We start from the raw sequence: 27213 nt of genomic DNA on the forward strand, positions 1-27213 counted from the left end.
GACATTGACCTTTGACCCGATTGATCCCAAAATCTAATCAAATGGTCCCCGGATAATAACCAATCATCCCACCAAATTCCATGTGATTCAAGAAGATTTGACCTGTTCGTGACCTTTGACCCGATCGATCCCAAAATCTAATCAACTGGTCCCCGGATAATAAACAATCATCCCACCAAATTTCATGCGATTCGGTTCAATACTTTTAGAGTTCTGCGAAATATTTTGACCTGTTCATGACCTTTGACCTTAACCTTTGACCCGATCGATCCCAAAATCTAATCAACTGGTCCCCGGATAATAAACAATCATCCCACCAAATTTCATGCGATTCGGTTCAATACTTTTTGAGTTTTGCGAATAACACGCATACAAATAAATAAATAAATAAATACACGGCGATCAAAACATAACCTTCCGGCATTTTCAATGCGAAGGTAAAAAAACAGCAACCACCACCTCCACCAAACACAATTCGAACAACCAATCACAGAGCGCTGCCACATCTCTGACGTCAATTCTACGCGACATGCCGATGAGCCCGAACAAGCGCCATACGAAGGGTTGCCTACTGACAGCATCATTTGATTGTTGCTGTTTATATCTGTGAACTAGTGGGCCATCATTTAAAACTGTACTTGCACCGTCAGCAACCAATGAATGTACTACGTATCTTTAACCTCCGTCTCTGAGCCACAAGTCCATTCAACACATCTAATGTAGCGAAGCAAGCCCGGATCTTTGCTACGTTAGCATTAGCGAGCAGCTAACGCTACAATATACCTTTACCTAGAGTTACTGGTAAACTAATATTCTTCCAGCGTTTTTTTGGTCAGTGGTGTTACCACCGCTTGTTTCTGACGGCGGTATGAGTTCTGGACATGGTGGTCGAGGAGAGAGAAGAGGCAGGAGAGGAGGTCGAGGACACAGAGATGGAAGCAGAGACCGATGGGACAGAGGAGGTGGATCTGGTTCGAGTGGACAACGGTCCGACTTGGACCAGGACCCAGGAGGAGGTGGACAACGGGACCGTCCTCCTCCTCACCTGAAGGGACGTGAGATTGGAATGTGGTACGCACGATACGGAGTCGCGAGGAGGAAGCAGGGTGACCGCAGATCGGTATGGATTTTGTTTGGTAGAATGCATATTGTGTCTAGCGGGGCCGGTTGTCACTTCGTTAGAAACAGAGATCATCACCTGTGTGATTTCGAGGCACTTTATGACACGTGACAGTTCCCTCCATATGATGTGTCAACCCCTGTAGTAGACACCTGAGTTCAGAGTGCCTACTTCAGAGTGAGTAATTCACAAGCAAAGTGTGGAGCATATGCTGATTACATTAGAACATGTTTAAAAGCACAAAGTCAATGTGCAGAAATGTGCACCCTCATCAGTCTGCAACATCCTGCTGATAGGTGGCACGCCTCCTTTTAGTGGGTACACAATGGCTGAAACAATAGAGACGTCTTCCCTGAATATTTGTAAACTTTTAGTCATACAACTGCTTTTATGTTACATTACATGTCATTTAGCAGACGCTTTTATCCAAAGCGACTTACAATAAGTGCATTTCAACCTAGAGTACAAACTAAGAACAACAAGAATACAGGAAGTAACATTTCCTCAACATAGTCGAACTACAAAAGTACCATAATAAGAGCTATTTAAGTGCCACTGAAGTGCAAATCTGTGTTTTAATCCAGATATAGTCGGAAAAGGTGTGTTTTCAGTCTCCGGCGGAAGATGTAGAGACTTTCTGCTGTCCTGTCCTTTGTTATCGGAGCCAAAGAGACTTATTTTTAATTACATTTATTATTGTGTTTGGAATGGGCATCGGAAGTCTCAGGGAGACATCATTGGTTTCAACCCTGAAAGCAAGTCAACCATATTCACTGTACACGGAAGTTACAGTAGAAGCTGCATGGTGCTAAAAGAGCAAATAATCCTTCAGTTATCACTGAAATGCAAAAATAATGTAACGATGTATATCACTCTTACGTGGATTGTATTATTCACTGGGATCTTTCAAGCGGTACAAAACTAATAACATTGCTAGTTCAAACCAAACGCTGTTGTAACATTTGTCCAAGTTAACTGCAATGTTATGACTGTATTTTTCCCTTTACCTGTTCTTGTGCAGCGGGCGGTCGTCCAGATGGATGAGGCCAGAGAACAGCATATTACCAAGCTGCTTCGCTCCGTCCAAAATGATTTCCCTGGTCGTGGGAGGGATTGGAGTGCAAGAGCCTCTACGTCTAACAGCTGCCAGCCAGGTGCAAATAGCAGTGGTCATTGGTAAGAACAGCTTATGCAGCTATTCTGTTCGAGACTTGCCCAGTGTAATGTTGAGCTTATGATAAAGAAAATGAAGAATAGTAGATAGGATCAAAGTGTCTGGAGTGTCAAATATTTTTTCAGCTGTGAGTGCTGAGAAATATGTCACTCTGTGTGCCTGTAGCTACTTCGATGGGGAAATGTCTGAAGAGGAAAAACTGAAGATTGAGTTCAAATCTGAGGAAGAGGAGGAAGATGTTACTCCAGGCCAGAAGAAAGCAACTCTCAAATCACAACGGTAACTTTGAAAGCAAATATGACGCATTTCACATACAATATTGTTTAATATTTGATGGCGCTCCATGCCACAATCCCAGAACAATCTGGGGTCGTATTGTGGATATTTACACACTTTAATGTTTTTCCGTTCAGTTACTTCTCCCCTGCAGTCGTTAAAGATGAGCCTCCAGACACGTGGGATGACGAAGAGCAGCAGGAAAAGGAGAAGGAGAAGGGGAAGGAGGAGAAAGAGACACTGAGAAGGAAGGACAGGGACCTGGAGTTCTTAATCCAGGAAGTAGCCAGAGACGGTTCACTTGATGACCGCTTGAAAAGAGATCTGCAGAGCAAGAAATCAGAATCGAAGTACAAAGAAATGCTGGTGAGAATACAGATTACTATCAAGTTTGTGATGTTGAATGTCTTTTTTTTCATTTGTCAAAATGTCCACTGCACCAGACTTGCATTATTGATTTGATGCCCAAACTAATTGATATTATTTTAGATGTGATGCATACCATTCAATTAAAAATAGTTGCATGGTTATTTCTGTGGGGAAGATTGGTTTACTAAAGTAGTGGAGTCAAAATAACCAACGCTACAACAACAGAATAATTGAAGATGGAATGAATAATTAGTAAAAACCTGCCAGTTAATTTGCAAGAATTCTTCGGCTCGTTTTGTACTCTGGGATTTACAAGTCGACCGATGTTTATGTTTTCTATAAGACACATGGTGAGGGTGGGGAGTTTGTATATCACAGGAATACATGATTCCACATGTAGAATATTGGTAAATGTAACAAAAAAAAATTCATAGAGCAGATTAGTCACAGTATCACAATATTGTAATGTCACATTATTATTGTGAATATTGAGGAATTAATTAATCATTAATTAAGACTTTGGTTTGTAAGATTTAAATACGATATGTTTTGGTATGTAGAAGCTGTACCCATCATTTAGTTATAAAGAGAGAAAGTCTTCATTTTATTGATTTTGTTCAGGCTTAACAAATGTTTCAAAACATGTTTGCCTTCAGAAATTCCGGGAAAGACTACCATCTTATGCCAAACAAGAGGTACGTTTTTGATTCCACTAACTCTTCAACATTGTTTATTCTGCTAAATTAAATATTCTCCTCTATTACCGTCTATTATCGATGACTGTATGTCCTCATCTCATGATCTTTTCTCTCATCTGCTTCCATCTTTCTCTACTCAGGAGCTGGTTGAGCTAATCAACTCAAACCGTGTCCTGGTGGTGAGTGGGGAAACAGGGTGTGGAAAGACCACTCAGGTTCCCCAGTTCATCCTCGACGACTACATCAACAGAGGCGTGGGCTCAATGTGTCGTGTGGTCTGCACGCAGCCTCGTCGCATCAGTGCCATCTCGGTATGTACGCTTCGTTTTTCAGCTCTGTGTTGGATTGTATGCGCACACCGAGGACAGATGCGGTTACTAAGTTGTGTGATGTTGTGTTTATTTATGGGCTGCATATGTCATGTCCTGTATCTGTCGTGACATTTAGATGGATGATCTTGCACAATGCTGATTGTGTCCTAAAACGTTGTGTCCATGCTCCCTCTCAGGTAGCAGAGCGTGTCGCAGCAGAGAGGGCAGAAAGTGTAGGAAATGCAAATTCTTGTGGTTACCAAATCCGTCTGCAGAGGTAAGGACGTCTGTTCAAACATATGTTGTTTACAATTATTGGCATACCTCATGCTATAGCAGCATCTACACCAGGGGTCGGGAACCTATGGCTCGAGAGCCATACATGGCTCCCAGACAATTTTGAGTTGAAAAAGAAAAATCTCCGCCCGCCACCCTGTAATTTTCTCTATCGCGCCAGATTACAGCAGAAGTAATTTAAGGTCCCTTTTCTTAAAGACGTCTTTGTTCTTTTATTAAACTAAACGTCTGTTATTGATCGTCTCTACACAACAGCATGTCATTTCTGTCTCTACGTGTCGTTAACACTTCTCGCGGAGCAAAAATAAGTCACTTGCAACCCCCCCCCCCCCCCCCGTAGCATCATGCAGCACCAGAAGTCGCATTAAAAGCAAGACCTATTTTATTTATTATACGTTAAAAATACTATCTGGCTCTCAATGAAATATATTTAGAAATATTTGGCTTTTATGGCTCTCCCAGTGAAAAGGTTCCTGACCCCTGATCTACACTAACCTCTTCAGGAACCACCGTTGTTGTTTAGAACCGACAGTCGCCTCTCTGTCTTGCACACACCGAAGCCACGCCCGTAGCTGCCAGTAGCTCCTCCCCCCATAGTAACCCTTTACTAGCAATGCTAGCTCGTGCACACCGTTTCACAAACAGGTGAATTGAAGACAGTCTGCTGCTTTAGCTCCGCCTACCCTCTGTTGAGGAACAACACCTGATTGAAAATGTGTCACAAATGGTGCGTTCACACCAAAAGGGTTGCCAATTGTTCACACGAGTAGATCCCATGCAAAGTCAACAGACAGACGCGATTGGTTGCAATAGACGCGAAATTTCGCTGGGCGACGCGTTTGACGAGAATTCAGACACTCACTGCCTCATTATAAGTTTATGTCGGCACACAGAGACACAAACACACGTCGACCGTGTGGAAGTTCATAAGTGTGCCTAATAAAAGACATAAAGCATGATTTGTCACAATTGAAAGACCCAAAAAGGCAGTTTAGGACAACCTTTAAAACCATTCTGATGTTGTGTTGTAGTTCATTCACATACATGCTGCTGAGAGTAGTGTCATCAACACTACTCTCTAACTAGCAGTGATTGCCATCTTTTTTCGTACTCGTCAAATAACCACAGAAAAACAAAACGGTTTAACATATTCAGGATCATACCTCTGTCCACAATAAGATATCATGCATCAAAAACTCCAAATTGTAAACAGTAAAAGACAACATTGTCCATCTTATATGTACATCTTCCTTTACCGAATGACGATATATATATATTTCCACTACTGTTCAAAAGTTTGAGGTCACTTAGAAATGTCTTTATTTTTCAAAGAAAAGCACTGTTTTTTCAATAAAGATAACATTAATCAAAAATACACTCTATACATTGTTAATGTGGTAAATGACTATTCTAGGTGGAAACGTCTGGTTTCTAATGAAATATCTCCATAGGTGTATAGAGGCCCATTTCCATCAACTATCACTCCAGTGTTCTAATGGTACATTGTGTTTGCTAATCGCCTTAGAAGACTAATATCTGATTCGAAAACCCTTGTGCAATTATGTTAGCACAGCTGAAAACAGTTATGCTGGTGATATAAGCTATAACTGGCCTTCCTTTGAGCTTGAAGTTTGAAGAACAAAATTAATACTTCAAATATTAATCATTATTTCTTACCTTGTCAATGTCTTGACTATGTTCTATTCAATTTTCAATTAATTTGATAAATAAAAGTGAGTTTTCATGGAAGACACAAAATTGTCTGGATGACCCCAAACTTTTGAACGGTAGTGTATATATACACACACACACACGTTTGGGCTTAACATAAAGTCATCATTTCAATATTGCTATTTAATGGAGAAACCTTTATTCTCTAAAACGTGTGCTATGAAGATAGTGGGTTGAACACAAGCGCCTATTGCAACCAATTAGAATATTTATTAGAAAGCGTTTTCTGTATCAACAAACATTTTTTAGCAACATCAATCTCAGCTTTTTTGAGTATCACTATCAATATATTGCTGCTTTGAAATAGTCTTTGAGCAGAACACTTTTTAAAAGTGTGTGGAATCCTGAACTGGAAAAGGAAGATGTACATATAAGATGGACAAGGTTGTTTTTTACAGTTGAAACAAATGTAGGTAAATTAACAGAGAAACCTGAGATTCTGTCCTAATATTTTGTCTTCGCTTTATACTCGTCTGCATTTGTGTCACTTGGGAAATGTTAAGTTTTTTTTTTGTGCTTCTATATCTCAGCCGGTTGCCACGGAAACAAGGCTCGATCCTGTACTGTACAACAGGCATCATTCTTCAGTGGCTGCGTACAGACCCGTAAGTCCCCCCCGGCCTGCTTCCTCATCCTCATCTTCACTCTGCATTTGTTCGTCCTACATGCTCTTCCTCTTTGTGTCTTTGTTGCAGTGTCCTTCCTCCAGTCTTTTATTCCATCTGCCACACACACACACACACACACACACACACACACACACACACACACACACACACACACACTCACACACCTCTACCTTCTGTTGACTCATCCCTGCTTTCTGAGTGTCTTCATTTTTCTTTTAAACAAGACTTATGCTGCGTTCACCTTCACACCCAAAAACCTTTTGGTGTGAACGCAGCACAAGTGGGAGTGCCAGTTTTTCTCGTCGTCTTGCTTCATGGTCTTTTCAGAATTGGTATAGCTCTTGTGAGTCAATTAGGAATACAGTTGTCTGGCAGAAATGCTGCACATGTTTGGGCAGTTGTCTGGACTGCAGCTCAAACTTGTCAGTTTTTGTCTCCAGCCATCAATTGATGCATTTATATTTCAAGTCCAACATAGTCTTTTGAGTCATCATTAAACTACAAGCACACAGATAAGCACACAACTCAATTCTTGTTAAAAAGATCACATATATGTAATATACCTTTTTTAGATCGCAAAAGATTAGATGCAGCATTTGAAAAGTAAGTAAAAAACAGTATTTAACTAGAACGGGCACTCGGTAGAGCGCATACCTTCGCATATCACAAGATTGGGCATTGAATTATGAACATGTTGGCATTAGTTGCATGCCAATTGGATATAAATTGACTGCGCTATGGTAAAAAGAAGATGTTGACCTTTTCATGACCTTGACCGTGACCTTTGACCCAATCAATCCCAAAATCTAATCAAATGGTCCCCGGATAATAACCAATCATCCCACCAAATTTCATGCGATTCGGTTTAATCCTTTTTGTGTTATGCGAGTAACACGCATACAAATAAATAAATAAATACACGGCGATCAAAACATAACCTTCCGCATTTTCAATGCGAAGGTAATTAAGCAATAAGGTGCGAGAGGCAGTACTTCGTCGTCAATAATATCCGCTTCAAGGGTGTTGTTAAGCCCGTCGCGCAGTGGAGGGCTGGGAAACCTTTGAAAAGGACATTATTGATGACAAAGTCCTGCCTCGAGTAGCTTATTGCTTTTATATTACGGTTGCGTGCAACATCATAAATAGTCAGCTGCCTCTCAGCACAAAATAGTTGTCGCCACCAAACGTTGTGCATGCATTTCAGTAGCCGACAGAAAATAGTCCCCGTGTGTGGGTCTGTTGCTGTCGACAGACTTTTCTAACGAGACCCTCTTTCTTATCTCTGGTGGCATGACATCTACCTGAAGTTTCCTTTCCGCTAACCACTCATTTAAAGTCATTCCCCCCAAATATTAAAGTTCACACAGAACATGTTTGTAGCCGTCAAGCTTGAACTGACAACTAACGGTCGTGCAAAATCGACCGTTATTGTTATTTTGAGTGCGCACTGATATGGAACGCTCAGATAAATGTAAACAGCTGAAGGAAATCATAGCTGAATAATAGAAAGACATACTGCATCTGCCCTCACAGTTGTTGTTGTTGTGTTGCATGTATGCCTTAAATTGGGACTTTGTCATAACAATGCACCTTGAACTATGACCCCCTTGCTCATATACCTGCTATGCAGAGGAATGTGGGTCAGAATAATCAGAAAAGCATGCTGGCTAGCATCCTGCAAAATGCGACTGGATGCAGTTAGACTTCATGGTATTTATGGCATATTGCATTTATCATGCTAAAGAGCTGGGCATACTAAATAGTATCGTCGTCGGGGTATTGGAATGCCCAGATTAACCCAACCCACAATGAACCATCTTCCTTATTTTTCTGTGTATGTTTCAGATTATTGTCCACCATCAGCCACCTGGTGTTGGATGAGATCCACGAAAGGAACCTGCAGTCTGACGTTTTGCTCGTCATTGTGAAGAACATACTCACCCTTCGAGATGACCTTAAGATCATCCTCATGAGCGCCACGCTCAACGCAGAGAAGTTTTCTAGATATTTTGGTATGCGGCCGACCAAATGACATCCCGCAGGTGAATTGTTTTGGATTGTTCCTCCTCCTCATGTCCCCGTTTCCCCGCATCAAACCTTCAGACAACTGTGAGATCATTCACATCCCCGGTTTGACGTTCCCAGTCGAAGAGTTCCTACTTGAGGACGTTGTGGAGTTAACCAGGTAGAGCGACACAGCTCCCAAACATACACAAAGACATACACGCACACAAACACAAAGATACAAACCACACCCCTTCTGTGTGATTGGGGTCTTCTATAAACTGGTTGGTGTGTCTGCCAGTTATCGTTGCCAGAATCTGGACCGTCGCCCCGCAAGGAAGAGAGGCTTCATGCAGGGGAGGAACTCCAGGCCTGAGAAGGAGGCGAAAGAGGCTGAATACAAGGAGAATTGGCCCAGTTACGCACGCACACTGCAGGACAGGTGAGTTGGGGAGAATGTTAAAGCAGCTGCCAGGTGATACATGCGGCAGTTTTAAAATGAATATCTCCTTTCCGTCGCGAATTTGAGTGTTTGAGAGCTAAACGTAGAGCAGGGGAAGTGCTTCGGAACGCTCGACCCGAAAAATAATGTAAACGGAAGAGTGAATATACCTGCGTTGAAGTGTTGTACCCACGCCTTTGGTCGCTGAAGCACGGAAACGACAATGTTGTCGCCTCTTCAGGAAACTCTATGCATCGGTAACATACATATATACGAACACTGCAACAGCTGTAGTTTACATACTTTCTTACTTTTTTCATTCAACAACTGCCTCAACATGTGTGAGGGGACGAGCTTCACTTCTCAATACAACTCAGCAACCACCCTTCTTCTTTTATTACAGCTGTTTGCAGCGCAGTCTCTTTTTTCTTTGCCGAGTCGATGCAACAGAACATAGATGTGATTTCTTCGCCGTCTGAACGCACAACCCGACAATCCTGTCATGACATTGAATGGGCAGAGCTCTTGGCAAAGCCATCTGTCACTCACTACGCTGTATGCAGGTGCAATATGTCCCGAGTCGGTATAACTCACAAATGGCAAATCAAGGGCAGAGCCTATTTCACACTCCATAGCTGTGACTTGAAACAGCAGTCAGGTGCCCATTTATATATTTAAAATATTTTTCCTACATACTGGTGATCATTCCTCCTGTCCGCACTGAAGCTTCAGTCATGGGGTTATTAGACACATCAAGTATGTTCAAGATTCAAGAGACGTATTTGTCATTTGCAACTTGAAAAGTATTGGTCCATTTAAAAGGAAAACTAGAAAAAGGCAAATAGAAAAATGGAAATAGCAGGGTTTATACAGTGAATACACAATAACTAAATGCATAAACATGGTAACTATTGAGTTTGGTACCTCGTAAAGTTTGTCTTTTTAAAACAAAACCCCCCATTTGCGCTTTGTTGCTAAGCTGCAGTGCAATGTGTAACCATGTTAAAGCACAGCAGATGGATGTTTGTCTATTTATTAACTGTCTGTGCCCCATGTTTTATAGATACTCCGACAACACCATTGAGACGCTGGAGATGTTGGACAATGACGACAAGATTGACCTGGAGCTGATCGTGACACTGATTCGCCATATTGTGCTCAAGGAGGAGGTGATTTTTTTTCTTTGTGGTTTCAGGGCAGCCGTCTGTCTGAACGTGGCTACATTGTGGTGGCTTGAATTCAATGTCTATTTACATACTCCATTTGATGGAAATGGGATTCCAGGGAGTTTGTTGCATGGGTCGAAACAGCTGAAACGCCCTGAGTGCCGATGTCACGGACGCTTGTCCTGGAGATTTTAACCCTCGTGATGTCCTCCCGTTGGCCATACACCTTTTGTCCTCTGGGGTCAAAAATGACCCCGACTGGTTTGACCGTTATTTAAGGCATATCGTATAAATTGTCAATTAATTCTGTTTTACACCTTTAGTCTTACTTCAGTCTAACCCATTATCACACATGTTTCTCTTTGTTTCGGGAATTTAGGGCCAATAGACCTTGTGTATGAAAAAGTTTTCCCTGTTTTTGAACGGAAATGAAATGTACATTATTTATTTTTTTACTTTATATTATTTTGACTATTTGAATTATTACAGAGCGGTACATGTCAACGTTTAGTGAGGATGCCGTTTTTGAATCATTTACATTTTTCTAATTGCAGCACATAATCACACCTGTTGTCCTCTGGGGTCAAAAATGACCCCGTCTGGTTTGCCTGTTATTTAATGAATATAAAGTGGATACTTCCCCCAATTTTGTGTTACACCTTAATAACAGCTTCATTTGAACACAAGCACAGCATTTCTTTATTCCATTTTAAATTTAAGGCAAATAATACCTCATTTACATGAACTTTTACTTCTTTTTTTTTTGTAAAAATAAATACAATGATCAATTATTCTGACTATAGTTAACGATCAGAGTCTTTTGTGTTGATAGATCATCACAGACTGGTCGATGTCAAAGTTTAGTGAGGATGCTGATTTTAAGATTTTTTTTTTCTTGGACTTGATTGTAGACGGTTGGACAGAGCAGTGCTTCATTAGGAACATGGTTTAAAAATCAAATACTAGTGAATAGTTGACAGCGATAGATGTTCAGTACATTCCCAGGGAGAGCAGATGGAAGGAACAGGAGGGCTCGCTTCCAAACATGAAGCGGCATTCGATCAGAAGGAATATCCCACAATCGATACAAGCAGAGCTAGTGAGGGATCAAACGGATGCACTCCCAATGCACATTCATCTTTTCTTTTTTTCAATCTTGTTAAACTCTATTCTTTTCTTTTCAGTGTTCAGCTCAGACTTTGGTAACGTGGAGTATAATTCACAGTCAGATCAGACGTCTCTTTTTTTTTCCTTCACGTGACGCTTTTAGTCGTATCTATAGCTGAACAAGCAGTCAGCGTGGGCTTAAAAGTCCCTGTTAAAAGGGAGACAACAATGGTGAGGACAACTTATGAAATGTGCCGGAATGGAAGGAAAACAATCGATACTGCTCTCGCTTTTCCTGTATTTTTCCAAACGAAGTGAAACTAGTTCAACTCGTTCGTTAGTTTGTGTTGCATAGGAGAGAGAAACGGGAAAAAGAGACAGGCCTAGAATGAGATGTGACTAACACAGTCAGACAGAATAATTATCCCCTCCCCCGTGAAGCCATATCGCGATCAGTCACGGCCATCCTGATTGGCTGTGGCTTTGTCCAGCGGTCGAGAGGGAACTGCTTGATTCTCTGTGACGACGTTCTGAACCGAGGAAACGGGACGTCTACCTGGCTTTTTACTGTGATGGTTAATTTAATTATGTTGCAGGAGTTTGTGATTAGACACCTAGATGTGTGCGTGTGTGTGTGTCCACTCAGGGAGTTGATTATGTTATGCTTGTGTGTGAACATGTGTTTTTTTCCGGTTGCGCACACCGCCTGCAAGGACATTAATACACACACGTCTAGTCCCAAGTGGGTGACAGTGAAGTGTTCAAGACCCAGAAGCTATTTTCTTTTATGTCTGTTCTTTCTCTCTCCTTTCTCTTTAGGAAATGAAAAGTCCTTTTTAAAGACTTGTTTAATTTCAGGTGTTTAATTTAAAAAGATTTGTGCTGGTTTCCGAGGTTTAGAGCATCTAACATTTTTATTTGTCTTCAGTTAAAAAAAAGTGTTTGGAGCGACCATAATCGTGGTTAGGTTTGGTTTAGTCTCCTAAAATCTGGAAATGAGGAACATCTGCTAACTTCAGACAGTGTTTCATTGTTGTAATCTCAAAGGTGTTCTTCATGTTCATTTACAACTGTTTATGAAGAGAAACCTGATGATGAAAATTCAAATATAAGCATTTATAACATATAATAATGACAAATATTTGCCATATTTTGAAAACAGCAGACCATGGACATTTTCTGACACATTTATTGATTTAAAAAAAGACAAAAGGACCAGGCAGCCTGTCATCATTACAGATGTAAACGGGTTAAATAATGTAAAAAAACTTAAATGGCCGCTTAAGGTCAGGTGACATTAAACACTAATGCATTGAGATGTTTGGCATTTTGTGAAAGGAAAAAGCAAGTTTATATTCCTCAAAAGTGAATTGTAATCTCTAAATCTTGATTATTTGCTTTATTCTGTGTCCTGATTCTTGCTGCTACAATAATACAATTGCTCCTCATCACTAATTCATACTGTCATTTATCCATCGCAGCATTATGTGAAGTAGTTGTTATGTTTGAGGGGCTGATACCTACTTTGCGTTTCGTGGCCGTCCATCCCATTTGCACCGGAACACCTCCGACTTAATGAGTTACCGCTGATGTTTTCTCAGATTGCATTTGTGTTGCCTCTATATTTTCCAGGTGATGAATTGGTTTACCTCTTTTTTTTCTTTGCTGTGTTGAGAGTCCATCCCTGTGGTAATGTGAAGCAGAGGGCTGCCCTGTGGTGGGAAGATGATGATGTCATTATGATGTTGGCAGGCGATGTCCGGGCCCATTGTCTGGCCGAATGTGGGGGCTTCGAGCTCTGGGCAAGTCGGCTCCTCCGAGGACACGAAACCTCGCTCACTTGGCCTAGTTGTTGCCGAGGCTCCTCCGGATAATGACTATTTGTTTCTTGTTGTGTTTTCTCTTCTGAATCCGCTCTCTTTTATTGCGTGTTGTGTCTTGTCGGACAGGATGGAGCCATCTTGGTCTTCCTTCCTGGCTGGGACAACATCAGCGGTCTCAACGACCTGCTCGTGGCTCAGCAGATGTTCCGATCAGGTACACGCGAGGAAACACACACGTTCTAGTGACGTCGGGGTCGATATGTTTCAGAGGAGATCGTTATTCACGTACGTTGGGGCTGTGTGATGCATTTGAAGTCCTTCGCCACTCTTGTTATCTACTTATTGTCGACTCAAAGGCAGTTTCAACATGCAGGTTGGAGGGAGAAACCCTTCTCTGTGCCCAGCTTAAATATGGTATATTATACGTTGGAGCATGATTATGTTACTTGTTTGGATCATGTTCAATATTACCTTCAGAAGTGTCGAGAGCTGGAACAATTAATCCACTGGAAATTAATTGGATTTTAGAAAATCGATATTTTCTGATATTAAAACTTTAAAAAACGTAAGTGCGCATATATTCAGAAGAAATATTGTACTCTGTTGTTAAAACCATACATCATTTTTCTTTTGAAGGAGGAGTAGCTATAAATGTAAGATTATTCTTTTTTTTTCTAAAACATTACTGATGGGGATTTTTTAAATATACTTGATTACATCTCGTGTGTTTTCTGTTTTTATCTAATAACAATATAAGTTGTGTTGCCAAAGATGAACAAATGGTGAGAAGTTGTTGCATTCTTGATATTGACCAGGATATTTCTCAACATCATTTGTAAGCCTCCCACACGACGAGCAGCGCTTCTTTGTTTGATTGTTCTTCGGTGTCCTGTTGTGTTTCAGACCGGTTCGTTATCATCCCTCTGCACTCGCTCATGCCCACCGTAAACCAGACGCAGGTTAGCATTCTTCTGTTTCTCTCTCTGTCCACTTGTCCTTCTTTACTCCTCTTCGATATCAGAAAAGTCCAATCTTATGTTCTTATGTTTCTATGTTCCCCCCGACTCTTCTCAGGTGTTCAAAAGGCCTCCTCCTGGAATTCGAAAGATTGTGATTGCTACCAATATAGCTGAGACCAGGTAAGTGTGTGTGTGTGTGTGTCAGATGGAATAAAAGACTGGAGGAAGGACACTGCAACAAAGACACAAAGAGGAAGAGCATGTAGGAAGAACAAATGCAGAGTGAAGATGAGGATGAGGAAGCAAGCCGGGGGGGACTTACGGGTCTGTACGCAGCCACTGAAGAATGATGCCTGTTGTACAGGACCGAGCCTTGTTTCCGTGGCAACCGGCTGAGATATAGAAGCAGAAAAAAAACTTAACATTTCACAAATGCAGACGAGTATAAAGCGAAGACAAAATATTAGGACAGAATCTCAGGTTTCTCTGTTAATTTACCTACATTTGTTTCAACTGTAAAAGACAGCCTTGTCCATCTTATATGTACATCTTCCTTTTCCAGTTCAGGATTCTACACACACACACACACACACACGTGTGGGGGTGTGTGTGTGTGCAAACACAAACTGAGCAATTTAAGAATCTGCATGCACTCTCCTCACATCACGACTAAATATAGACTTTAAAGTTTAAATCTACCAGAGGGCGATATTTAATTTTTTATATTCTGATTTTGGTCTTTTTTCTGTCTCTCCCTCTTCTTCTTCTTCTCTCTCCACTCTTCCTCACAGCATCACTATAGATGATGTTGTCTATGTGATCGATGGAGGCAAGATTAAGGAGACCCACTTTGACACCAGCAACAACATCAGCACCATGACGGCAGAGTGGGTCAGCCTGGCCAACGCCAAACAGAGGAAAGGACGTGCCGGCAGGTGTGTGTGCGTCGGTGTAACGAGGGACCGCCGCATCAGTGCCTCTGGCTATGCGATGCTCCTCCGGATGCATTATGTCGCCTTCTCCTTGTCATCGCGGCCTTCTGTCGGTCGTTCCCTTCAGCCCACTCCTTCCTTGCTACAAAGCAAAGTGTAGTCACTCCCAGGTTGTTTCCAGTCTGTTCTGTTCACTCGCCCTGACATCAAAGTGCAGCGAGGTCCAATTAGCAGGAGCTGCTGACCGAGTGAAGTTTCATCCTGTTGACTTTTTTTCGATGAAGCTCTTATCACGGGACTGATGTAACACGCAACCTCTTCTTTCTCTCTCTCGCCCCTCTCTGTCTCGCTCTCTTCTCCTGTGCATCCATGCAGAGTGTGTCCGGGGAAGTGCTATCATCTGTACAACGGTCTCAGGGCCAGCCTGCTGGACGCGTATCAATTACCTGAAATCATGAGGACTCCACTGGAGGAGCTCTGCCTGCAAATCAAGGTTGTCTCTGAGGAGAGAACGACCGAGACGGACACACAGGTGTCGCCTCGGGAGTTCAGACGAAGACGAGATTGCCGCGAATGGGTTTAGTGAATGCAGAAGGGGGAACGAGGACGCAAGCGGAACAAAGGAATCCACGCGCTCCACTCAGAAATGTTTCAAACCATGCGAATGGAACATGAAGCCAAGGTTCACTGAGATCTAGTGTGTGCAGTGGTTGTTCCCACCAGGCTTTAGTGTGTGTGTGTGTGTGTGTGTGTGTGTGTGTGTGTGTGTGTGTGTGTGTGTGTGTGTGTGTGTGTGTGTGTGTGTGTGTGTGTGTGTGTGTGTGAGTGTGTGTGTGTGTGTGTGTGTCCCCATTGATGTGTTTTTTGAAGCTCGTGGGTGAGAGAAACACGAACAACGCGCTAACCCCGAGGTTACTCTCTCAACACCGACCTCTGAGTCAGACATAGAAATGTGGTCGCTTCCTTACTCCTTCATTTCACACCGGTAGATGTTTGGTGTATTTTTAAAAACTCTATTTAATGTGGAAGTGAATACATATTGTGAGCGTCATCTTTTGTCCTCATCATCACATTGTGTGCTCAGCACCTGGCTGTTGCTCGACACGACACTGCCCACAATGCACTGCTGCACACTACAGGCAATTAGACACAAGTGAGTGGAATTTCATGTACAAATAATGACACGCTTTTTCTGATAAGTGTGTTGTGTGCTGCCTAGATTTTGAATCTGGGGTCGATAGCTGAATTCCTGGAGAAATCCCTGGACCCTCCCACTACAATCGCCATCAACCTCGCCATCAAGAACCTCGTAGACCTGGTAAGAAAGAGTTAAGATCATTCAATTATATTAAAAGATCGGTTAAGAACAAAAACAATAAGATCTAATCTGAAATAACAAGACAGTGGAGACAAAGATTTGATGTAGCAACCCAGCGGGACTGTATTAATGAGCACAAGGCAACATCCAACAAGTGAACAAATCTTTTTAGCATCTTTAGCAGATATTTGTAATGTATATTTAGCCCCTCCCATCAGACCTTTTAACTAATCACATCAATTATTTGAAGAGCCGGGCACATGATTTACTCTGGTTGGATCACAAGGGATCGTAGTCCGCAGTCAGGAGAACATCTGTTAAACTAGAACGGGCACTCGGTAGAGCATACTACATAATCACAAGATTGGGGGCATTGAGTTATAAACATTTTTTATTATTTGCAGGCCAATTGGAAAAATTGACCGTGCTATGGTGGAAAAGAAGATTTTGACTTTTCTTTGACCGACCTTTTTTGATCGATCAAAAAAAATCTTATCAAATGTCCCCTCATATAATAACCAATCCCACCACAAAATGTGTCATTCAGAGGATGGATGTTTTTGACCTTTGATGACTTGACACCTTATCAAAGATCCTCCTCTAATCTAATTCCCTGAATCACCATCCATCTCAAATCATTTCATGCGATTAATTTCAAAAACTTTTTTTTAAAAATTTTTTAATAATACATAATATAAATATAAAATAATAAAATAAATAATCAAAAACACATTAATCCGCATTAATAACCGAGTATCATAGCAAGGTACATCATTATTTATGCTGGCTGACTCTAAGGAGTTCAACCAAGGTTATATGATTTTCCCCAACAACAGCCGCAACTAACAATTCGTTACATTATCAATTCATCGGACTCATTGTGTCAGCGTTAATTCAGCTATTTTTTCCGGCAAAGAAAATGTACCAAAGTCATTTTTCTCCTGTCTGGAAGCATCCGCTAGTTCCAGGGAGGCTCGTCCTCTCGTAAAGAAATGAGGACTAAATGATAAATCAGAACTCATTCAAAGGGTTTCAGAAGATAAAGGGAGAACAAGATTCTCACAAGGTTAAAACACTTTTATTTCTGAAAGTTTTTTTTAATATTCATGTGTTTATTTACACAGTAGAATAAACATTTATATGCATATTTATTCTTTGAATCCAACTTGTCTCATTTATTTGTGTCATTTAAGGTTTATACTCGTGTACACACCGAGATTTCACAAAATGATTGGTCATGGAAATTTGGTTTAAAGTCGTGGAAATCCATCGGTCGACATGTGTATGAACCCTGATATTATTTTCCTGGATAGAAAATATGTGTCGAGCTGGAGATGACCAAAGATGTTTGATTTTCTTCTGGGTTTTGTGACAGAATGCCCTGGACTGCTCGGAGAATCTGACCGCGTTGGGTTTCCACCTGGCTCGCCTGCCTGTGCAGCCGCACATCGGCAAACTCATTCTGTTTGGAGCTCTGTTGGGATCCCTGGACCCCGTACTCACCATCGCAGCCTCACTCAGCTTCAAAGACCCTTTCTTCATACCCCTGGTAGGACACTGAGTTCACACACATGAAAGCGTGTGCCAGCAGTGACACAACACATTGCTGCACTCCTTCTTCAGTTCAGTTTGTATAGCTCATTATCACAAATTACAAATTAGCCTCAGACGTGAAGTCACAAAGACTCCGTGGAGGAAGCAGAGTTAGTAATGTGCAATGGAGAGATGTAAATGTATCCATAAGGAGAGAGAGAAGAGGAGAGAGGTGCTCAGTGTATCCTAAACGTCCCCCAGCAGCCTATAAGCCGATAGCAGCATCTCTAGGGGCTGGACCAGGTCAACCTGATTCAGCCCGAAAACTATAAGACCGTCAAAGAGGAAAGTCTTCAGTCTCCTCTACACGAGGTGACTGTGTCTGCCTCTCGGACTGAAGGTGGAAGCTGGATCCATAAAAGAGGAGCTTGATAACTGAAGGCTCTGGCTCCCATCCTACTTTTTCTTCTTCCATTGCAAAGTCGGTCTTTACGGAATAAATCCATGTGTCTGTCTCAGGGTAAAGAGAAGATGGCAGACATGAGGAGAAGGACCCTGTCCAGAAACTCCAAGAGTGACCACCTCACTATTGTCAATGCCTTCCAGGTAAGACGGCGCACATCTCTCACGTCTGTCTTTAATCTCTGGCCGCTGTGTGACTCTGTTGTCATGTGTTTGATTGAGCAGGGCTGGGAGGACGCCAAACACCGAGGCGCCAGGTATGAAAGGGAGTACTGCTGGGACAACTTCCTGTCTGCCAACACACTCCAGGTGAGCCAGTCTGATTATGAGTGTTGTGTCTGATGTGCTTTGAGAAGAAAACCTCATCACATGTTCAAGTTGACTGCTGCCTGGGCAGAGAATGACATGCAGTTCCTATTGAGAAGCAATGTGCCCTTTGCTTTTCAGATGCTGCACAATATGAAAGGCCAGTTTGCTGAGCATCTGATGAATACAGGCTTCGTCAGCAGCAGGGACCCCAAAGACCCCGCATCCAATGTCAACTCGGGTAAATAAGAGTCACCGATTGGTTCTCTTTCTTATGAATCTTAAAACCAGACCGTGACATATCACGCAACAGGCACATCTTATTGTATTTCTCTAACTCCCATTTCCTTTACCAGACAATGAGAAGTTGATCAAGGCGGTGATTGTAGCTGGTCTGTACCCGAAGGTGGCCACCATCAGACCGTCGGGCAGCAAGAAGAGGCCCGGGTGAGTCCGCGATGATCAAAGACAGACGGGGGAAGGGATGTTCTCGTTCAAGTTCTGACATGACAAGTGGCCTCCGCACTAATAGAGGATTTGCAGACCGCATCACTCGTCTTCGGTGCCCTCCGTGCTACAATGGAACGAGGCATTGTTTCATATTAACGAGCCAAAGGCACCTGGTGGGTTGTTTCTAGAACTAATTCATAAAAAAGGAGATTTGACACCAAACGACTTCGTACTAGAAGTCGTTGCCAGTGTAGCGCACGGCGGCCATCCATAGAGGAATTTCCTGCGATCGTCCAGCTACGCAGTCATGAGAAATGTTTAATTTAAAATGAATAGTTTGAACCATTGTGCGTGACCCTGACGCCCAGACGCACTCTAATCCTCTCTCTCTCAGGGTGAAGGCGTACACTCAGGCTGACGGGAAGGTGTGCATCCACCCCAAATCCGTCAATGCGGAAGAGACGAACTTCAACTACTCCTGGCTCATCTACCACCTCAAGATGAGAACGAGCAGCGTGAGTAGGCGAGGGGGGGGGGGGGGGACGACGGACCACCACCTGTGTTTCAACTGATGCATGGATGTCGTTACACTCGAGTGTGTTTTGCTTTTGTCGTGTTGATCCTGTACGTGACCCCTGATGTGAGGGGAAAGGGGGAGGCGTGGTTTATTCCAGCTTTCCTCTGAATGAATATTTTATTCAAACGTTTCCTTTCAACTCGCCCTCAAAGGCTCTCGTGCTTCAAAGCGTCCAGACACAATGCAAGAGGTGGTGGGGAAACGGTCAGCGCGGCTCCCGACTGTCACCCGACGGTCACCCCCTCTCCTCTCCTGCTCTTTTTTTTCTTCTCGTCTTTTATAATTGCTCTTCTTCACGCTCCAATTTCCGCCTCCTTTGCATCCGTCGTTCCTCGTTATTCCCGTGCCGTCTCTCTTTGTGAACGCTCCCCTTCAGCCGGAAAGCACCTTTCATGTCCTCTGATTTCTGCCCCTCACTTTGTCCTCTTCGGTCTTCATGAGGAAAAGTGTTTTGCTGGATTTCACTATTATTATTGCCGCCATTAAATGTTTTTTTCTTTTTCCCCGCCGTCTTTAAGTGGTTTCCTGCACGATGCTCTGCATCTGTGTCCGTTGTCGAAGTAAAGTGTTCAGAGAGGTCAAGCTTGGCCAGGTCATTTGTGTTAAGTTCTAGAAAAGGAAGGATAGTGAGTGATGACGTGAAGCTTTAGCTCCGCTGACGCACTTGCTCCCGGCGGCCGCGTGACATTACGCCCTCACGGGACACACGGCGCTCTCTCCCGCTCTTTGCTTATCCGTTTTCTCTTCGTCTGCCACCCACTCCCCCGACCTTCCTCTGATGCTCATGTTCAACACTTCTCTCCGTTACCTTCAAGGCTGAAATATAAATATCTCTATATTAGGCCAAGCATACGGGGTACGTGTGTGCAGAGTGCATTCAATAGAGCATCACGAATATGTTTTGTCTAAATCGTTCACATTTTCAATTATATGTGAACCGTATTGACCTACTTAGTCATTTCTTTACAAACAGATGCTGTTTTGTATCTGTGCGTCAATAGTGACGCTGCTCCGCATGAACAGCTGTTCAGCTGAGCACAGGAAAGGAAAGAGTGGAACACATTTGTGAAATTCACAGACGGGGCGAGACGACATTTCTCTCATTCTCTTGACGCTCGAGGCACTGAACCACATTTGTAACTCTCACCGCCGCTCTCCATCCCTCCACTAATGGGACCCCGTCAGCCCGCGGCGGCGTGTCATCGCGATCCTTTCTCCGACTGAGTGAGTTTGACTTCGTCCTCAGATCTTCCTCTACGATTGCACCGAGGTGTCCCCGTTCTCGCTGCTGTTCTTCGGCGGGGACATCACAATCCAGAAAGACGAGGACCAGGAGACCATCGCCGTGGACCAGTGGATCGTCTTCAGGTCCCCGGCACGCATCGCTCATCTCGTCAAAGTAAGCAAAAGGACGCGCGCGCAAACAAAGCCGACGAGGAGATGCGTTCCACTGACCTGGCGTCTCCCCGTCTTCCCCACAGAGCTTAAAGAGAGAGCTGGACTCTCTGTTCGAGGAGAAGATCCGTCACCCGGCTCCCGTGGACTGGCAGAACCGTCAGTCCAAAGACTGCGCCGTCATCACGGCCATCATCGACCTCATCACCACCCAGGAGAAGCCAACAGGCGTCGGCGGGCGGGGCTACGAAAAGCCGTGGGCGTCGGCCCCCCCGAGGGGACAACACAGACAATTCAATGACGACGACGACGATTAGGTGTGGCCGGCTTTGAGGAGAAATGACCCGTAGCCACAGAGGTTAGTTTAGATATGTCTGACCACCAGCTGGCCTCCCTGGTGGCGCTTCTGAAAGCCAGCATGCGATAGTATTGTAAAATGTTGAACACTTGAATGACTCGCTTTGTTTTTTGCCGTTTCTGTTATTTAGCAACGACCAATCCACGTTCTCATCCACACTCTGTAGCCGTTGTGTTTGGTTTGGATAGATCTCGCTCGTCTTGAAGCAATGCCACGGCGCAATAAAGAAAGGATCAATACATTAAAACCCGGCTGGCGTGGCTTCACCTGCTCGACTCGGATGAAATGTAGGAATTCAAAAACAAAGTGATCACCATCACGCCAAAATATTGCAGGCGTTATGGGAAAGGACCATTTATTCAGAGCCTTGAGGGAGCAATCACGAAAACCACCTGCGTTGTATTCGGATACATTGAACATCTGCATGGATCTCATCTCTGATATCTGAACCGTGCTGCTGGCCAAAGGCTTTCTGAACATTCCTGATGAGTCTGCACTGAATACCGACAACAAACGGCCAATTTATTGTTCAAAATGTTACCGGAGGGGTAAAAGTCTTATTCTTTGATATCGCTAGCAGGGATCCTCAAAGCACATTCCATATTGATGAAGAGGACACGACCGGCTCCAGGCAATTAAGCTTTTATTTGAAATATTAAAAAGGTTGTCTGCAGTTTCCGCAATATAAATCTGTATTTTGGCAAACATATATGTTACAATTCAGGCTGATTTACATATTTACATGAACACCGATGATTTACAATAGTTACAAGTTCAGGAAGTGATTGAAATAAAGAGAAGTTCATGCTTATGTGTGGTGTTGCAGAGGTCATGTTCCCTGAGTGCAAGAGCAACGCTTTGTCTGGATACCCCCGTCCTTCCTGCTGGGTGCTCCGCCCGCTACATGTAGCTCAAGTTGTCCTTTGGGTCAGCGCGGTGGGCCTGATGGACGGTGTCTTCACCACTCTGACCACGCCATCCATCTCCTTTGGCGGGCCACGGCGACACTAAAAAAAGAAAGAAGCAGGGGGCGAGCTTCTCTTCCGGTCTCCCCATCAGCAGCACACACTAATTCATTCTGCTTCCCTCCGTAACATCACAGGTATAAATCCTGAGGGGGGCGTGTCTTTATTTACAACCCCGGCTGCGATCGAAGGTGATGATATTTCAGGCCGTCCCAATTATTGAGCGGACGGAGAGAAAAATAGGATCCGTGACACATGTAGAGTTTGAGTCACGGCGGTGGAGGACGGATACTTCTCCTTCAGCCGTGGACGTCACGACATTACACCTGGAACTCAAATTCTCATTCAATGAATGACACCACGTTTCATGGACTTCAGACGGTTAGCATTCATGGTTTTACTGCAGATCTGAGTTTACTTGTAAATATCATTCTACAAGTTTGACTTGTTCAGAAACACGAGTTCTCCACTAACCAACACTGTAAAGAAGCTGCCCCCCCCCCGCCTTATTATCTCACAGCCAACATCGTCATCGTGACATTGTCACTGACGAAGATCCTAATGACTTGATGATCCTCATCATCGGGCTGCTGTCGTCCTCACAGTCTTTGGTCTATTTCACCTCAATTATTACAGCGCACATCTGTCACTCAATAAATGTTTGGAGAGAAAAAAACAGAAAAAGTTCACATTCAAAGGCTTTGAAGGACGTGACTGGCAGGACGTGATGAATGAATGTAAAGGATCCCAATCGCATGGGGACCAATCGGCAATTAAGGAAATCGAAATTGTTGAACTCTCGGAGCTGAAGTCTTAAGAACCACGGCTTGACCTTTAACCCGCTGTGGACAGTCGGGCCGCCGGCCACTGATGCGGTGACTGAACTCGTTTGTTCTTACAAAGGAAAGGTCGCTGTTGAGTCACAGGCTGCCAGCTGAGCGGCGCCCTCTGGTTTGAAGCGCCGGGCTCATACGTTGGTCTCCAACCCCTGGAGGCGGTCCATCCTCTGCATGTTGCGCTCGATGGTGGCCTGGCACGTGATTGGTTCGGCACACTCGGCGAGGAACCACCCCCTTTCCCCGTCGCGCAGTCGCTCGCCTTCGTACCAGCCTGGGAGGACAAATTGCACCGATGCATGAGAACTGAAGCGCGTGCTGCGTTTCCAGACGCGGTCTGTTCTTTAGAAAGGGAAGACTGTTGCTATGGTGATCAAAAGGGAAAGGACTCTTGTACTATATACCACAAGAGGTGCACGGTCCATTATATAATTAGACGGATTGGTACTAAGAAAAACAGTTTATGAACGTGCATGATATAATGGGGAAGGTGAATGAGGGGAACCCTGAAGAGGTTGAGTGCAGCTAGAGAGAGAGAGAGAGAGAGAGCATACCGTCCTCCACAGTCTGCGAGACCAGCACCACATCAGCCACCTGCAGGGACAACTCATCTGGCTGCTTGGCGGTGTAGGTTCTGATCACCTCCACCTGCATGACGTCTACAACACAAACAGACATATATAAAGCACTTGAGATAAGTGACACCAGCCTTATTGGAATGCATCTAAATGAACTCCACAAGACAATTGTTGTGAAATATTTTTTTTTTAAAGAGACGGTTCTTCAAGTGACCACAAGGTGGAGCCACAGGCCAAAAGGAGAGTTCAGGGAGCCCCGTTCAGAGAGTACTCACTGGTTCGGTCCTGACTCTTGTTGTTGTTGACGTTCTGGCCCAGGCCGCTGATCCAGCGAGCGCGCTCATTCCTAAAAGCACACATGTCAGCACATCAAATCTCTGCCACTGACGTCGTGATGAACACGAGAGGAAGTGGTGTTCACTTCACGGCTCCAAACACCCGACACCTGTGAGAGCTGCACAACGTGACCGTGCTTGAGGGGAGTTTAACTCTCATGGGCTTCCATCAGCGATGTGTCACATGCTTCGTCACAGACGGTTTGAGACGACAAGCAGCTCTTCAAAAAAAAAGATCCGTCACAAGCTGACAAGCAACGGAGGCTAATGCATGAGGCTGCACAGCAAGTTTGGCCTCCTCCCTCCTCAGTCCCCTCCTCTCGGTGTCCCCTCCTCTCTGTGTCCCCTCCTCTCTGTGTCCCCTCCTCTCGGTGTCCCCTCCTCTCGGTGTCCCCTCCTCTCGGTCCCCTCCTCTCTGTGTCCCCTCCTCTCTGTCCCCTCCTCTCTGTGTCCCCTCCTCTCTGTGTCCCCTCCTCTCTGTGTCCCCTCCTCTCGGTCCCCTCCTCTGTGTCCCCTCCTCTCGGTCCCCTCCTCTGTGTCTCCTCCTCTGTGTCCCCTCCTCTGTGTCCCCTCCTCTCTGTGTCCCCTCCTCTCGGTCCCCTCCTCTCTGTGTCCCCTCCTCTCGGTCCCCTCCTCTCTGTGTCCCCTCCTCTCGGTCCCCTCCTCTCGGTCCCCTCCTCTCGGTCCCCTCCTCTGTGTGTCCCCTCCTCTCTGTCCCCTCCTCTCGGTCCCCTCCTCTCTGTGTCCCCTCCTCTCGGTCCCCTCCTCTCTGTGTCCCCTCCTCTCGGTCCCCTCCTCTCTGTGTCCCCTCCTCTCGGTCCCCTCCTCTCTGTGTCCCCTCCTCTCTGTCCCCTCCTCTCTGTGTCCCCTCCTCTCGGTCCCCGTTCAACGAGAGAACAGAGGTATGTTTTCAGTCAGAGAACTGAGGAGAACGAGCACAAGGCCGATTCCCAGGAGCACACAGAGCTGCTGCTGCTGCTTTCCCTCTCGTGTGTTTCATGGGAAAAGAACGAGTGGGTGGAGTCGCACAGGTCAAGTTCCACGAAACTCTCCCATTTCACCTGTTCTCATAGACTACTGAAGGGGGGGGGGAGAGATAAAGGGGGTTTAGGAAATGAACCTGACTCAGCGCTGTTGGCTTGAATCATGCAGATGGATGCGACATGCCCAGAGAATCCCACACAGGGCGGGACCCTCTTCCCAGGGGCCCAGATGGACCCCCGGGTCCCGTGAGTCAGACCTCAGTGTTGTGTTCCCGTTGTTCACATGCGGCTTTGATCCTGTACCGGACACACAAGCTCTAACAAACGGGGTCACGGCAGCTTTCCACAACTCATTGGGACCGTATGACATCACCGTAAACCTTGAAATCAAAGTAGTAACTTCAAGGCGTCTTTGTGCCCCCACAATGCAATATCATGACCAACACAACGGTGACCTTTAGAGTCCAATAATACAGTTTACAATCTCAAAATCAACAGCCATCATGACAATCATCTCTCCTTGCTACCCTCTGCCACATGTCATCATTTACCTGTCGTTTTGAATATTGCCTGGTGTAGTCCAAAGTACGAGTCGTTAAATATTTATAATGTGGTGTCAATCATTCTTCATTATGAATATTTGGTGGCCATATTTTAAATTGGTCCTCATGCGAGTCGTCGCCTTGAGGACAAACGAGTGTCGCTTCATTCCTGGAAGCGAGTGTCTCTGAAGCGGAGCTGAGGCGGCTCGGCTCACGTCAGCTCCAGCATGCCGACAATGACGTGCGGAGAACTGGCAGCTACCATGTGGGACGTGTCATCGCGGCAGTCTGAGCTCCTCGTGCTACCACGCGATGTCATCAACTTTTAGTCGTGAGCCAAAGTATGAGCTGTAATTTGGACCTGATGATGAGGAGAGATAAAAAAAAATAAAAAAAGTGCAATTCATGCCGACAGTAGCGAGACTGTCTGGACAGAATTCCATGGGAATCCGTCCGATAGCTGTTGGGAAATTTGACCACAGATGTGAACCTGCTGGTGGCGCGAGAGGAAAACAAAATGCAGCCCTCCTCCCGTCTGTTAGATGCTGCATTTACCAGCTGAACACATGCCGACAGATTCATGTGCACAAACGCTCTCGGATGCGTGAACATCCGAAATCCTTTAGGAAAACCGTGAATGCACACGTACTCAATATATCGAGCTCAGGCGACCGCGTGTGTTTGAGAAGCACTTCATGGTTATCTGTGGAATGCGAGACGCATACCAAAGAGTTCAGGTTAAAAAAAAAAAGAGAAGTGAAACAGCTGTTGAACTGTGCCAGTGTGTGTGTGTGTGTGTGTGTGTTGCTTGCCCTCTTCTCTCAATGACGACGAGCCTGTTGGGAGGAGAGTGCAGTGAAGCTCCCTCTGCCTTCAGCCATTCATCCCACCGTGCATGGGAATGCCAAGAATCATAAATCTATTGTCAACGGTTCCCGCTTACCCTCTGAAAAGGAGACTGCGCTATAAAACCTCTGAAACTAAAGAGCGCCGACGGCCTCTTTCTAACCTCAGCCAACTTCAAATCACCACCAGGCCTCCGGTCTCCACGCCGCGGCCTTCCGCTCACTTCTATCCGATAGTTTACTCTCCGCCTTAGCGCCTGGCTTGTTTCCACTTCACCACGGGTCAGGACGATACTCGGGTACAATTTCTTCTCCTCGGACAAAAGCATGACATCTCTCTGATCGGAGCTTTCCAGGCAGAGAGAATAATTCCCGTTAGCAACACTCTCGTTATCACATAAGCAAAAGCAGACTCTGTAAGATATTAAAAAAAACATAAACTTCATTAATTGAAAGCAGAAAATAATAATGAAAGTACTTCCAAAGTGTGCAACAGAAGTACCCCCTCCCCCCCGGTGCTGCTTTGTGTTATCGCTGCGTGTCTGACCAACAGAACGGTTGGGCTGCAGACTGCTGGAGCTGCTGTGTTCCAGTCACATAGAAGTGCAGTTCACTGACCGGACAGGGTCAGACACGCCGACATGTGCACGCCGAACAAAAGGGTACAGAGAGGAGGAGGAGGAGGAGGAGGA

At 44.6% G+C, this 27213-nt stretch overlaps 2 protein-coding genes across 2 annotated transcripts in view; one reads left to right on the top strand and one right to left on the bottom strand.

Annotated features, from left to right (window-relative positions):
- Positions 1 to 563: 563 nt before the first annotated feature.
- On the top strand, positions 564 to 22248 carry dhx36 (DEAH (Asp-Glu-Ala-His) box polypeptide 36). Its single transcript, XM_056440350.1, has 26 exons — positions 564 to 1120; positions 2142 to 2296; positions 2460 to 2573; positions 2708 to 2936; positions 3596 to 3634; positions 3778 to 3948; positions 4146 to 4225; positions 6507 to 6581; positions 8451 to 8617; positions 8709 to 8790; positions 8911 to 9051; positions 10115 to 10220; positions 13274 to 13361; positions 14051 to 14106; positions 14222 to 14286; positions 14898 to 15041; positions 15414 to 15531; positions 16258 to 16356; positions 17732 to 17905; positions 18409 to 18495; positions 18577 to 18660; positions 18799 to 18898; positions 19014 to 19104; positions 19502 to 19622; positions 20931 to 21083; positions 21166 to 22248. Exons 1-26 carry the CDS (start codon positions 869 to 871, stop codon positions 21394 to 21396), a joined length of 3222 nt encoding a protein of 1073 aa, XP_056296325.1. The 5' UTR covers positions 564 to 868; the 3' UTR covers positions 21397 to 22248.
- Positions 22064 to 27213, bottom strand: part of LOC130210290 (rho guanine nucleotide exchange factor 26-like) — a 32228-nt gene continuing 27078 nt past the window's right edge. Inside the window, exons 13-15 of the mRNA XM_056440351.1 lie at positions 24092 to 24162; positions 23793 to 23897; positions 22064 to 23512 (exon numbers count right to left, since the gene is read on the bottom strand). Coding sequence (XP_056296326.1) covers positions 23370 to 23512; positions 23793 to 23897; positions 24092 to 24162 — 319 coding nt within the window. The 3' untranslated portion in view covers positions 22064 to 23369. The remainder of the gene's footprint in view (positions 23513 to 23792; positions 23898 to 24091; positions 24163 to 27213) is intronic.

The sequence above is a fragment of the Pseudoliparis swirei genome, chromosome 20 (assembly GCF_029220125.1).
Source record: "Pseudoliparis swirei isolate HS2019 ecotype Mariana Trench chromosome 20, NWPU_hadal_v1, whole genome shotgun sequence".
NCBI lineage: Eukaryota > Metazoa > Chordata > Actinopteri > Perciformes > Liparidae > Pseudoliparis > Pseudoliparis swirei.